Raw genomic sequence first — 14809 nt, 5'->3', positions numbered from 1 at the left:
GCTCTGATTAGTGACTGTTTCAGAGTAGTACTAACACCATTTCCACGGTACTGGGATTCCCAGCTGAGGTAAGCACCAGAACAGCTCTATTTTATTTACCTTTTCCTGCAGTTTTCCATGTGCTCATTGCTCCCTAGGCCCAGCCTGCAGAGCTCCTCTCTCCTGCAGCCCTCGGTGCCTGAGCCTGTGTCCATCCAGGGGAGCTGCTGGCACAGGAGTGGCAGCCCCTGCCGGCCACTGCAATCCAAAGGGAGCCCTGGCCAGGCTGCCTCTGAGTCACTGATGCTTCCTTGGATCTGTGCTGCTCCTGGGCCACTGGCTCCCCAGGACACAAGGAGCAGCTGCAGGCAGCTGTGCTGTTATCCAGCAGGGACCCTTCCACCGTGCTCAGGGCTGCCTTTGGCTAACACATACAGCTCCAGGCTGCATCACTACTCCAGATGACTTTTTCCACCTGCTGAAGTACAACACACATGCAACTACTGAACTTCACTTAAGGTTTGAAGAGACATTCACATTATTTAAAAATTCATTAAAATATTCAACTTTATTAACAGTATATTTACATTTTTTTTCCTGCTCTTGGTCAACCATGGTGAATGTTCAAAGGTAAAAAAGCATTAAGCAATAACCACAAGATGAAAACATTTTAAACCTATACAATACTTTATACACAAATTTATACAAAGGAACACTTAAATAATACAACTGGACACAAAAATATACACTTTTAGAGAAATTCACATCAGTAATTGTATAAAGCTCTCTTCTGTACTAAGGGTCCTGAAAATTTAGGACTAAAACTTTAGCTCTGTAATGCAAAAGGGTTCTTGTGACAGTCCTCAAAGGCCACTATATAGCACACGACAGATTCAAGGCTATCAGCTTATAGAGTTCAGTCTGTGTATTCAAGTTTTGAGGTCCTTGATGATTACGCAAACATCAGAAATAGAGTGGTTCAATAAACGGTACAGAGGAAAGCAGAGCTTTGGAGCCAGTATTAAAAGCTGTAGGCCCAAAACACCCACTTTGTATTTCAACAAGTGTTTGATACGACCGTTTCTTCAAAAATAGAAAGAGTAAATGCACTTACATAAAAATAACTTTTACTGTTCAGCAAGCGTGCTCATGTGATTTTTATATTAGTACAAACTTAAAAAAAACCTGCCATGTGACTTTTAAAAGAAATGATACCAATTCACCTCCCTACTTAAGTACATTTACATTAAGGCTTTGAATCAGCTGACCCAAGATTTTACAACATTAAAACGAATGGGTCCACATGGATGCCAGTCTGTCTCATTGAGACGTAGCATGACTAGAATTAAAGCTCACCACCGTAAGGAAACAGAAGGACACATGCTCATGCCTTGACTATTGTTTGTCTCTGAACTAAGAATGGAAAGTTTAGCAGTAACAGTATTTCATGGCAAGAGACAAGTATGTAACAGTTTGTTTATAAAAGCAAGTAAGATTTTAGTTCATGGCAACATCTTTGGAGAAAGCTCCTGTTTCAGTTCCTACACATTTCATGCAGAGAGATGCTTCTTAAGATTACCTTAAGAAATTACATTTTGATGGAGTTGGAATGTGTATCCCAGACTGCTGATGAAAGAAGAGTCCAAACGGTCTTCCTGGATTTTTGTCATACATTTGTATCTTGCAGTAATGGTTCTTTAGCTTCACCAGGAGCTTGTGGGCTGTGGGGATGGCCGTGGCTGCCACAGTGTTTCTTCCAGTTGCTGGATCTTACATTTAGGTTGGTATGTTCAGGAATAAACAAGGCAACAAGTAGTGCCAACAGCACAGAGCACGCTCCAAATAAGAATGGGGGTCCAGGAATTATGGAGTTCTGAAAACAACAACCAAGTGTTAACAAGCCTTTCCAGGCACCTTAACAGCCTACAAGTGCTAATTACCCACTTTCAAGCCCTGTTGCCTGACACAGCAGTGAATACAGTGCAGGCTTTGAGAAGGAATGTGAAAGAACATTACATCCTAAGATTTAGGACAAGGGAGCACATGATTCTTACTAATGCTTGCCAACTTCCTTTTCTAGTGCAAGTTCTTCCTGCTGAGTTTCCCCAAAAACTCAATTAAAAAAAAATAACCTCAGCAGAAGGACAACAAAAACCAGAAACATTCACCACTGCTATCTGTCCATCCTTCCCTCAAGGTATTTTCCTCACAAGGGTCACAGTTGTCTATGACTGTCAGCTGTAGCTATTTGAAAATTACACTAAACTGGTGCATGCAATTAAACAGATCAGCTAAGCAGCCCTCCCCTAGAGGGACTCAGGAACCTCCTTCTACACCCTCCATTTACAGTCAGCCTAAGAAAATGTACCACAGCATCAAACTGGAGAACTGATGAGCACAGGAGCCCTTCCAGACTTCTTCTTTTGGAAGCAGTAAGTACAAAAGAAACATACCTGTTGTAAATGGTATTGTGTAACCACGCTACCCCCTGACGATGATTCGGGCATGGGCAGTTCATTCAATTCAACGTGAAATATATAGAATATAAATCCATAAAGCGCTGGTCCCAAACCGTTACACAGACCTCGGATTCCTGTAATCATCCCTTGAACAACACCTGGAAAAAGTAAAATACATGTTCTCCTCTATGTGTAGTTATACATATATAATTATTTCTAATGCCTTAATTGACTTGAAACTAATGCAAGCAGGAAAGCTCTAAATGGTGTTGCACTACGGGTAGCAGTTAACAAGGGGCACAAAGAGCCTGTCATTATCATATATTCGAGTGGCAGTGCTGCCATGCCAAGCTGGTTCAGAGGCCAGGATATGCACGCTGTCTCACACAGGAGAGAGCACTGCATGCAACAGTGAAGAAGAGTGCACTGAGTTTGCTGAATGTTTTGCAACTGTAAGGCTTTGTTGAGTTTTCCCTCTGCAGCAGAAGTACGTGGTACACACACAGTGCACCTTCCAAGCAGCTTGGATTTAATGTGGTGCCCTAAGCTCAGGTATCTGGGCTGCCCTGCCAAGACTCAGCCTGGCTGATGAGCACTAAGGCCAGCCCCATTATGTCTGTCTGCACAGTATTCCTCAGCTAGAATTCCAAGAAGCAGGAGCAAACCTACCCTGCTGGTCGGCATCAGCAGTTCGTGAGACCAGGGCGCTGACCGCTGGGAAAGTGATGCTGGACATGGCAGCCACAGCGCCCGCTGCCCACATCATCCTGCAAAACACGGCTGCACTCACTGCTCTGGCTGAGCTCTGCCCTGCCAGTGCTGCCAGGCTGGGCTGCCTTTCCTGCACCCACGCCCCTGGAGAGGGGATGCAGTGCACACCAACCCCAATCAGTCCAAGCAAAGGCAAGTGTGCATACCATGGCTCTGACCCGAAGCCGTACCAGGCCAGCTGCAGTATTTGGAAGCCCAGGCCCAGCAGGATGGTGTTCTTGTTTCCAATGGACCGCATCAGCAAACTCAACACTATTGTCTAACAGGGCAAAAGTAAAATGTCACAAATATAACATTCTTAAAGGTTAAATACAAGTAAGCTGATGAGTTAATGAATAAAAAAAAAACAACACCTGAAAACATTTTATTCTCAAAGTCAAATACATGCAGAGATATTAAAGTAGTGTTCTTCAAAAGCAGTATTTGCCTCTACCAAAAAAAAAAAAAGGCAGCATTTAGCAAGTTACATGATTAAACCATCATCCCTCTTTGATGCACAAAAGATTTAGTTTTTCCTTAATGAACCAAACACTTGTTGTCAAGTGTTTTCATCTAAGTTAGAGTCTTAACCAATTTCTAGAGATCTAGAAAAAACACACAGAAAAGCTGAGTTACATTTATGGAAGGAACCACAGTGTTCTCCATTCACAGTGCTTCCTTCTTTTCAGCTTGCCAAGTCAATGCCACACAGAGCAATAACTCACCTGTGCAATAATAGAAAGAATCCCAAGAACTGCTATAAATGCTGCAACACTTTCAGATGAAAATCCCATTATCTATATTAAAAAAAAAGGCAATTTGATTATTAACCATAAACCATGTATCATGATGTCACAAGCCCCAGTGAGGGAACACTCAATGCAGAAGACTAGTATTATTCAGTTCCTTGTCTTTTCCATTACATCAAACAAATGAATAAAAATAAAGGGGCATAAATAGAAAACAATTAAATTGTTCCCTCAAAAAATAACACCAGTTTAACATATTGAATCTCATAGTCCAAGAAAAATGCAAATAATTACAAAATACAAGAAATTGTTTTATAACTCATTCATCACTTTCCTCTCTTTTTGCATGTCTAAAAGAAAAAAACAGAACAACAACAGAACTTACCAGTTGCTGGGAGCTTCTAAATTACATAAGTTATCTTTATTTTCCATACTAGTTCAGTAATACTGAAAACTTTCTTAAGTCTTGTAAATTTGCTTTTGTTCAAATTCATACCAAAATGTTACATTACCTGTCTGAGGTATAGGAAGAAGCTGGAATATTGGCCTGCCTCTGGGAGGTAGGAAAGAAAGACTGTTATGCAGATTAGCAGCACAATGGAGTCCTGGCCGACTTTCTTCAGGGACTACGGCAAGAAAAAAGAATTACTAAACATTCCACCCTTATTTCCAGAAAGCATCCCTAGCTGGGCTCTGAAAAGCCTGACAATTAATGGAGTTGTTATGCAGCATCACCAAAGAACTCTCTGTATGTTTGGCAAGATTGTCAGCAAAAGGATCACCAGTGAAGCAAGGTCAAGCTTGAAGGAATTGAAGGCTTTTTGTTGCAAGCCTGAACTATTATAAATTCAGTCTCTTGCCTGTGTCCAAAGCTCAGTATCTACAAATAACAAAATCTCCCCAACTGAAGTAGCTTACTGCAAAGGGGTCAGCCTGTTCCCATGAAATGGGCGCTCCCCAGGACGCTGGCCTCATCTTCTCTGGCAGCGATTCCGGCACAGCCACCAGGATGAAGCAGATGTCCAGCAGGGCGATTGCTGTAGCCAGCACCACCACCAGGCTGTCGCCGTACGCTCGGCCAAGGTAGGCACCGATAGCAGGGCTGGTGACCAGACTTGCTGCAAAAGTTGCTGAAACCTGAAATAAATAACAGCTGGTAAGATTTGCTGTGAGACAAGTCAGTAGTGTTATTACCCACATTTCCTCCTTGTCAGAAGCCTAACCATTAGAATCACACAGTGATTAAAAGTAACCTTTTCCCTATGCCTATGTGGGAGCAGCTGTGCATTTTAGACAATCACAATTTTTAAAGAAAGATTTTCTGATAACTGGACAGCAATGTGAGGTTCACAGCACTCTTGCATGTACTGACATCATTAGGTTTAATTAACTGTAGATTCTGCTGATACCTCTGGGAAGCAATGAGCTGTATTTAATCTTCATATTAGTGAAATAGGCAATGTCCATTAGAAAAACAAGCACATGTATAACGTGTATATTAAATGTAATATGCTGGTTAATCCGACTCAGTAGTTGTCAGTTAATCAGCTGGCCTTGTGAAAGATATTAACTTAAAAAGTGAAAGAACTTTCTCAACATATCTCAATCCCTGATGTGTATAGGCACCAAGAAACTATTTCATTCTACATCCATTGCTTTCAGCTTTTTCTGCTGAATGGTAATGGATTCTGTAACGTAAACACAACAAAGGATTTTGCTAATCCATAATAACATGAGGCTGTCAAGGGACTGGGACCCGGCAGGTTGTCAGGAGATAAGAGAGAAAGAGAGATAACAGAGTTGTAAGGACTTCAACCAGACAAGTAACTCGGCTATGTTTGTTCTGAACTGCAGCTCAGAAGGGGAGACACAGGCAGAGGCAGTCCAGTATCACACAATGGCAGTTCCAGAACAAAAGGTGAGACTTCTGAAACAATGACAGAGTAGTAGCAGAGTGGGCAACAATAAAAAAAGAACTAAAGCTCCTCAAATTACACTATTAAGGCTGATAACAGCCCTTAAAACAGGCATGACAGTTTTTGACAAGGCCACATTTTGTTTCATTTAGAAGCAGAATATTCAAGAGATAGAGACTGGATGACAGGAACAGTTAAACAGGAAAAACTGACTCCAAATTAAAATCAACTTGCCACGGAAGAAAAAAAGCCACAGCTTCAAAAAGCATTACAAACTGAAGGGCTTACTACTGAATATCATAGGAAAAGAGCCCAAACAATACATACCAAACCATAGGCCATGCTCCTCTCATGTTCTTGGGTTATGTCTGCTACATATGCAAAAACTACAGAAAATGTCACTGCAAAAACTCCAGACACAGAGATTACAGCGAAGTACCACCTAAGAACATGATAAAAAAATTAGAACTAAACAGAAACAAACAGTCTATTCAATCCAAGTGCAGTTAAACAGTAAATCACCTTGTCCAACCTATCTTGACAATTTACTGACATAATCTTGGATAAAGCCAATGTCACTGTCTCTTGACAGAATTGTGTACCACATGTGCACCAAGTACAAGCAGCACGATTTTGTAACATCTACAAAAAGCTGCTATGATTAAGTACTACTGAGAAACAAGGTGCTCAGCTAATAAACTTAACTGGTCTAGGACACAAAGCAAATTAAAAACCTCAGTATTTTGAGAACTTGGTCATTGAAACGCCTCCACATTAGCCATATCTGTGTGCTGTAGACACTAGCACTTGGCATTGGAAACCTTAGAAAACAAACTCCTTCTGAAGGGGGATGAGCAGCCTGTGTGACAGAGAGCAAAGGGGAAAGGCTGATGGAGGTGCCTGGGTGCCTGTGTCAGTGCAGGCTCCACCCTCAGCAAAGCACGGCTCAGGAGCAAGCCCAGGGCTCTGACTCCTGCCCTACCTGGGCACTGCTCCAGCCACTTCCAGGTCAGCAGCGTGCACACAGCATGAAGCTGGTCGATTTTAGAACTTGAGAAACAAAAGTGTAAAAGTGCTGCAACACTGTACCTTACAAATGGTAACCTCATGCATCCACATTGGGTAAGGTTTTGATTTCAGTGTCGCTGGCTGGCAGCTGAGTGAGAACTGCGGCCACCATCCAGACCCACACAGTTCACTGGACAGTGCTCTGCAGCTCTGGCAGATGTGCTGGCATAGGGCTTACAGCACACAGACCCAAATCAGCAGCTACTGAAATTCTGACCAAGGCCTTTGGCCTTATGGCAGCTGCTTCAGGTTGACTGTACTCCCAAGCTTTGCACAGACATAATACAAAAGCCTCAACCTTCCATGAAGCACAAAAGAACATTTTATCACAATGCTACACACACAAACATTGATAGCAACCTTGAAAAACAACAGCCAATCTGGCATGAAACAATTTACTAACCACGGGCTGATCTTCATGAGTGGTATTGGTGCACAGGTGAAAAATACTGTTAGCAGCAAGAAGGACTTCCGTCCCCACACATCAGACAGGGCACCTATGAGTGGGGCACTGAGGAACGACAGCAAGCCCTGATGGAACAAAACATGTGAAGTCAGAAAGAGAGCTCACACTTGGGGTAGCTGAGCACAGCACAGCCTGAGAGTGGCTGTGCTCCATTCAAGCCAATGGCTACAGTGCAATGCACCAGAGGCAAGGTGGCCTCACTGATCTTCTATCCCACGGCTGACCACATAAAACTTGAGATCTGTCATCTCAGAGCTACACAAAATTCAAAATGCAGATGATCCAGTCATACAAGCAGTTTCGTGAACTGTGCTTTATAGTCTACTGGAGCAACAAACTCCAAGTGAAAAATTACCCACTTTCAGCACCACATGCATCATTTGGGATTAAGGAACCACCTTTTTATTTGCTGAACACAAACAGTAGATACAGACCAAGCAATACCTTACTAAAAGTAAAAAGAGGCACATTTGCACTTTCAGCAGTAATTTATTCCCATTTTATTCATGCTGTGAAAGCCATATTGAAAAACCTCTTGACTGTTTCTCTCAGGTTGGCATTTATTTCTACATTCCTCCCACCATTCACTTTAAATTGTACTTGTGATTAACTTCTGTCAACTTACCTTTACTCCTTGAATTAGACCATTCATTAGAAATGTATGTTTTGGGAAGGTTTCATGCAAAACCTGGAGAGGAAATATGAATACAGTCATTTACACAATATGAACTACAAATATTGCTCATGATATATCCAACTTTACAATGCACAGCAGGTTTTTTTTATTTTTCATAGAATACAGAGGAAAAATAGAAGAAAAAAGGGCAAACCACAAATAATGTGACTAGTTTTTAATTTGCATGGAAGGCATTTTGAGATTTCAGTGCCTGAAATATAAATAAACACAGAGAACCTAGAAAATTATCTCTGACCAGATTCTCCAAATGCTACTGTGTCATCTGTTGAGGACTGGGGAGAAACAGGGGAGCGATGTCCCCATCCTGAAGTGGCTCTCAGTTTGGTGAGCAGAATCCAGAAATGCAGCTGTCTCAGTTTGTGTTTAGATGAGAGGGATTCTATTCAGTGATGATGTGCAGTTCATACCCCAGGCACTGCTGATGGGCAACATCAGCGTTCAGAGCAGCACCAAGACTGCTCTTAAAGTGGAGCTGGCTTGGGAGATTTTTAAGCCTTCACTCCTTTCAATCTGTCATCATGTATCACTCACAAATTAAATCCAAATTAAAAGCAACCAACTAGATGAGAAAGCACCTTGACACAAACGCATTGGTGTGGCTGTTTCACTAATCATGGGGATGCTGTGACTGATGTAACAGACTGGTGTAACTGGTTACCACATTTCAAGTACATTTTTGTCCTTACATTTGTAATATGTCAATATTTTATGGTTTCTTGAGAGGAAAGATAATTTCATTACCACCTTACTGGTTTCAATCAGAAACTATTTACATGTAAGCTTGAGTGTTAGCAGACTTGCATGTAAATAGCTGTGCTACACCATTACTCTGCTATAATGAAATAAATGAAATTCCTGATACCATCTAAAAATACAGAACTTTTTACTTGCACTACAGAGCAGCTCAGTGATATGTAATTTTCATTTCATGCAATTTAGAAGATGCTCAGTGCCTTTGCAGTAATTGTCCCACCTCCCAAACAGTGAGAAAAAGCTCCTAAGGATCACCTACCACTAAAGTGGGAGCTGTCAGGAGTCCCCAGGCAAAAAACTCCAAGAAGATCACGATGACAGCATGGTAGACACTGGGTGAACCTATTCCTTGAGGCTGTGATAAGAGAAAAGACAGGTGATTAAAACATCTGATCATCTATTGAGAGTCATGAGAAATGCATTTGAACACTATAAACAGAACAATTAACAATGAAACAGGATTCAAAACTTGGGAATAGTTACCCAACTATCTGGTATGGAATAAGCCTCTTTTTTTAACCCTTTGATGCTAATGGCCTGAAGTGTCCTACTCTTACTCTGCAGAATCCTTCAGTGCCATCTCAAAAATAGAAACCACTTACACTGCCAGTTCAGGAAACAAGGATGTTACAAGGAAAAGAGACTCTTCCTCAGACACCTAGTTAGTTTTCCTTAAAAGTGCTTAAGTGTACACATGGACACAAAGCCTCATGGAATCCAGTTTCAGTGCTCCCACTCAGCTATCCCAAGTCTCACTACCCAGCCTATCAAACAGGCACCACTGCTCCATCCAAAACACAGCTCTAAACCAGGAGAGAAATGAAAATCATCAACACCAGAAGCAAATCTGAGGAACAGCACTGATCACTTCCCAAATACTGAGTGCAGGCCTATCAGTTACAGTGTGCTTCAAATGCAGGAAGAGATGCAGATAAAAGATTTGACAAAAGAAACTTGAAATTCTCAGTGATTAGGTAGAATCAGAAGCAGCTTTTGAAGAGAACAAAAAGAGAATGGGTGGGAAAACCTGCTCATCTCGTAGACTCTGTAAATGCTGTCAAACAACATGCCACAGTTCAACATTTGCAAATTAAGGATAGGGTTCACTAATTATTCTCATATGAAAGCAGCATGAATAACTCCTCAGAAATTTCATACATGTTCTTTCAACCTGGAAGCACTGCCTAAATATCTGCTTTGCTGCTTTTGTGCAAAGGTGAGTTACTAACAGAGTGGCCCTGATGTGATCACACCTGGCATTGACACAGAGCACACACACAGGCTAAGGACCTCAGCTGCCTCCCAAGAAGGTTCACAGGGATTTTATCAATCCCAGTGTGTAAGTAGCTCACGGAGCAGTAAACACAAGAATCAGAGTCTTCTCAGAAGTGTCAGTGACCGGACTGCAGGCACATACTGAAATACAAGAAATTATACTTGAACCTCAGAAAAGCAACCCTTCCTAAAAAAGGCTAATCAGTGAAGTGTGGAGCTGCCACCCTCCAAACCCCACCAGACACAGCCCTGAGCAAACTGCTCCAGCTGACCCTGTCTGGGGTAGGAGACTGGGGCGTTGGATTAGTGATGCTGGAGGTGCCTTCCAGCCTCAAATACTACACAATTTTAAGTTGCAGTTAGGTAATACTTCCAATATTTCCAACATAGAAAAAAAAATCTTACTGAACAAATGTAGGAAATAAATACAGAGAACCTCACTGCCTACTGACTCCTATTACTAAATAAGATAATTTTTAATTAATCAATAAGATAATTTTCAAAAGTAACCATAACAGTCTGTAAAAGGTGAAATACAAAAGCAGCTCAGCACTGTGCTATTCTTCTTTCCCAAGGCCTCTTCAGTAAATACAGATACACCATACTGATATTTCTGCTGTTTTTTCTGCCCACTCTCCCAAGGATGTAAATTAACAGTCTTTGTAGGTACAGAGAGTGGCTATAATTATCCTCTCTTCCCACAATTCCTTTCCCTTTCCACCCACAATCCTTATTTTAGCTTTGGGTTAAAAATTCATCCAGCTCTTCAAAAACTGCAATATCAACGTTAGCTGTTTGACTCAGTCTCATGAAATCAGGTTCACTCTGATAGATCCTGTCACGTTGCTGGCTGGTGACCCCCCAGGCCTGGCAGACAGTGAGGGAGGTGTCCCAAACCGTCCCAGCCCTCCCAGCGTGGGGGTCAGGGCACCCCATTCCCGGCAAACACCAGTGACTCCAGCTGTGCCCAGCTCCGAGAGCCCCGGCACCAAGGCAAAGAGCAGCAAAAGGCAGGGGCTGCTTGCACAGGGGAGGTGCTGCTGCTGCTGCCCTTAGAGCCTCAGCTGGCTCACTGCTGCCCCTGCCACGGCACCCAGCTGGGAGCAATCCCACAGAGCTGCCCAACATGCTGACAATAACAAGCACGAGTGACACTTAGACCACTATGGTGCAACTTCCCTGCTTTCCTGTTGCTGGTGCTCACTTACCTCAGGTACTGTTATTTGTTCTATCTATTACAAAAGAAGTCATTTAGTCACACTTCGATCCTCACCTCTATATTCATTTTTAAAGGTGGTGGCAACTATCAGCAGCAGGGGCGCTTCTGAGGGGAGAGAGCACGGGGAGGATAAGCAGTTACAGTGCAGAGCACTGACCCACTGCAAGCACTCAGTCCCCAGGGTGTCAGTGGCAGCCCGAGGCTCTCAGAGGTGCCGGGTGCCCAGCCCTGCTGGAGCCCACAAAGCTCCCCCTGTGCTCTGCTAACGGGCCAGCACAGTGCAGTGCAATGGCACAAGTGCAACTGAAGCAGAAGGCACCAGACTGGAAAGAAAAGATGCAGAGCCCTTGTGAGAAGCAGCTGGAACTGAGATGTTCCCATCACAGTAACAGCAACCCTCCTGTGTCACCTGCAGCCAGAGCAGAGCACATCTGTGCCTGGCTAACCCTGCTGCACAAACAGGGCCCCAAGAATGCCTCTTCCTCTGGTCAGAGAGGAGATACCTTCAATCAAACACTTTGTACTGTCACTCATGCCACTGATAAAAAGTGTACATGCCAGGCAAGCCCAAGAACACACACCTGACAACAACAGAATAACCATAAAAGCAACAAAGGTACTGTGTGTCAGACCACAGCTTACACACAATACAGCTTACAGCAGCTCCTCTGCTGGAAAGGAAAAATGTACAGAGTGAAGCCCTAACCTCTAGTTCATTTCATAACTGCTTCAAAAATGCATCATTGTACACAAGATGCATACATAAAGGAAGGAAAAATTAAAATTGTTGGGGAAAAAGAAGTGTTGGAACAGAAGCTGTGGCTGCCCCACCCCTGGAAGTGCTCAGTGGCAGGCCAGGTGGGATTTTGAAGAGCCTGGTCCATGGGAGGTGTCCTTGCCCATGGGGGTTGGAAATAGACGATCCTTAAAGTCTCTTCCAACCCAAACCATTTGTGATTCCATGAAACCACATCACTGGCGTTACTGCCTCTCCTTTGGTGAAATCTGACAACACACACTTGAGTACAACACACCATTACACATTCTTTCTGTGACACAGCTACTGAAGCTGCAAATAGAAAAACACAAAAATACCAGCAAGCAGCAACCCAAGCTCCTGCACCACCCACTCTTTGTCACGGAGACCCAGCAGAAACTGCAGCGGGAAGAGAGGCTTTGCAGCAACAATGGCTGGGTTTTCCTTTCTGCTTGTTTGGGGTTTTTTTTGGTTTCCAATCAGAAACTCTTTCTGCCTGTGCCACTGCCTCATTAACCATCTGTACATTACCCATTCTGGCTCACACAATCTGGTCTGATGTCAAACAGTTCCAAAACAAACCCATCAGGCTGCAAAGTTTGCACCAAGATGCTTGATTAATGACTGGTCTGCCAGTGGGAAACACTGAAGACACGGGGGCCATTTCCAGGTAGATGTTTCCCACAATGTCGCACACCACACTGGGTAACAAATGAAGCAGCTGAGGACACTGAAGTCCAGCTTAACATTCCAGCAAATATTTAAAAATTCCATGCACTAAGTTTCTGCTGTCGCTATAAAGAACACTCTTATATCAAACTTCATAACTTAAAAATATGTATTTAAGACAAATATTTTCCCAAACATTTATGTGAAGGCAGAAAGTACCACAAGTGGAAGTTTTAGTTGCCCAACAACAATCTACATACCTTTATGTAATGTTTATGGCTCATTTTTACGTGATTTCCAAAAATTAGATTAATACAGAACTCATGGGAGTTGGCACTCAGCTTTTGAAACTGCAGGCACTGAATGATGTACTGAAAGTATCACGGAATGCAGTTAACTGTAACATACTTTCTCCTCTCTGGGCAAAAAGTTAAAGTTGAGCGGTTAGGGAGGTTTGGAACCACACTGTATCTTAATCAATGATATTCCCAGAGAAATTATGGAGCACCATGTCCACTGAGTGACCTTTACTCTGCTTGTACTACTCAACCTAAAATACTTGCATTTAAAATCTGTACAAGGTAATCGCATACATTTCTATCTTTAAAAACAGCAGAAACACATCCACGAAAACACCAACAACCAATACCAGAATTAATTTTGCTTCCTAACACTTCAGTAATCCAGCCAGTTGGCCACTTCGATGAACAAGGATAGCGACTCTCACACTTGTCTCTTCTCCATTATTGTTCCAAAAAGACAAACTGAAGGGGCATCAGCAATTTAGTCCATCAAGACATCTCTTTATTTGAACTAAAGCCACTGTATTTAGAACATCGAAGCTACAAAGTGTTACAAAGTGGAAAAAAATCCAGGGGCAATGATACATTGGAAGTAATGGCACCCATCAATACAAAAAAAACAAACAAACAAAAAAGCCCAGAAAACACACCCAAACCAACTCCAAGCTCCAGCAGCCAAAACACTTAACAACTTCCTTTCTTCTTCGAATTTATGTATTTAGGAGGAAGCAAACCAGTGGTAAGAACCACAAAGCCTCTCTCCCAGGCGCCCTCTGCGGAACCGCTCAGGCGCTGGTGTCAGTCCCGCTCTCGGTTCTGCCTGCCAGGGGCACCGCGGGCACAGCGCTCCTGCCCCGCAGCCGCCCCCGCCGCTCAGGGGAGCCGCGCTCGGCGCGGGTGGGCTCGGCCATGCCCCGCTCACCTCGGGCGGCCCTAACGACCCGCCGTGCCCCGGGCCCGGCGCCTGAGGCCGCAGTCGCTCCCAGACCCCAAACCCGGCCCACACGAGGCACGAACTGCGCTTACGGGCGGAGCAAAGCGGCCGTAACATCACAGGTGTTCTGGGGCAGCCGCCCCGCGGACACCGGCCCGGGCTGCCGAGCGCGGCCATCGGGGCTGCGGCGGCCGTGAGGGCACCGCCATCGACACAGGCGCGGCCGCCCGAGGCCCGCGGGCCCACCGACCCCCGCCGGACCGGGCCCTGCTCCGCACCGCCACGCAGCCCGGGGCCGCCGCCAGCCGTCCCCCGGGCCGCCCCGCGCCCCCGGCCTCACCGTCCCGCCGTCTTTAATGATGATCTTCTTGGCCAGCATGATGCTGCGGTTCACGGCGCGCTTCTTCTTCTTCCCCGCCTGGGTCATTTTACCATCGCACCCCGGGGGCGGCACCAGCGGCCCCTCCCGGCTCCCTTCGGGCCTCGGCTCCCTCCGTCCCTCCGGCGCGGCCGCCGCCACCCCTCACGCGCCCGCCGCCATCTTGCGCAGCCCCACCGCGCGCGCAGCCGGCGCTGCGCATCACGCGATCGCGCCATTGGCCGCGCGCCGGTCACGTGTGCGGGGCGCCCCCCCGCCCTGGGAAGTGCGGGCCGAGGCGGGACAGCGGCGCCACCGGCGGGAAGGGCGGGCTGAGCCGGGAGGGCAGCGCCGGGAAGTGCGGGCCGAGCCGGGCAGCGGCGCCGCTGGGCGGCCCCCACAGCCTCCGCCACTCGGCACCCCCAGACTGACAGCGCCACGGGCTAAAGCACCGAGCG

At 44.9% G+C, this 14809-nt stretch overlaps 1 protein-coding gene across 1 annotated transcript; it reads right to left on the bottom strand.

Annotated features, from left to right (window-relative positions):
- Positions 1 to 517: 517 nt before the first annotated feature.
- On the bottom strand, positions 518 to 14572 carry MFSD14A (major facilitator superfamily domain containing 14A). The gene is made up of 12 exons (XM_074546162.1): positions 14334 to 14572; positions 9097 to 9192; positions 8013 to 8075; positions 7325 to 7452; positions 6181 to 6295; positions 4856 to 5074; positions 4450 to 4563; positions 3914 to 3985; positions 3356 to 3468; positions 3108 to 3205; positions 2433 to 2596; positions 518 to 1852 (listed from the first exon to the last, which is right to left on the bottom strand). Exons 1-12 carry the CDS (start codon positions 14418 to 14420, stop codon positions 1646 to 1648), a joined length of 1476 nt encoding a protein of 491 aa, XP_074402263.1. The 5' UTR covers positions 14421 to 14572; the 3' UTR covers positions 518 to 1645.
- Between the last annotated feature and the right edge of the window lie 237 nt (positions 14573 to 14809).

Source organism: Zonotrichia albicollis, chromosome 8 (genome assembly GCF_047830755.1).
Source record: "Zonotrichia albicollis isolate bZonAlb1 chromosome 8, bZonAlb1.hap1, whole genome shotgun sequence".
Classification (NCBI taxonomy): Eukaryota; Metazoa; Chordata; class Aves; order Passeriformes; family Passerellidae; genus Zonotrichia; species Zonotrichia albicollis.
The sequence above is the reverse complement of the archived record's forward strand: the minus strand, read 5'-3'. Positions and strand labels throughout refer to the sequence as shown.

Bases quoted from the DNA above. Each gene is read 5' to 3' on its own strand.
- MFSD14A (XM_074546162.1), bottom strand. From the start codon at position 14,420: ATGACCCAGGCGGGGAAGAAGAAGAAGCGCGCCGTGAACCGCAGCATC. The intron at 7,453-8,012 runs GTAAGTTGACAG...TTGTTCCATCAG, and splicing joins GTCTAATTCAAGGAGTAAAG to GGCTTGCTGTCGTTCCTCAG. The intron at 3,986-4,449 runs GTAATGTAACAT...TTTTTAATATAG, and splicing joins TCTTCCTATACCTCAGACAG to ATAATGGGATTTTCATCTGA.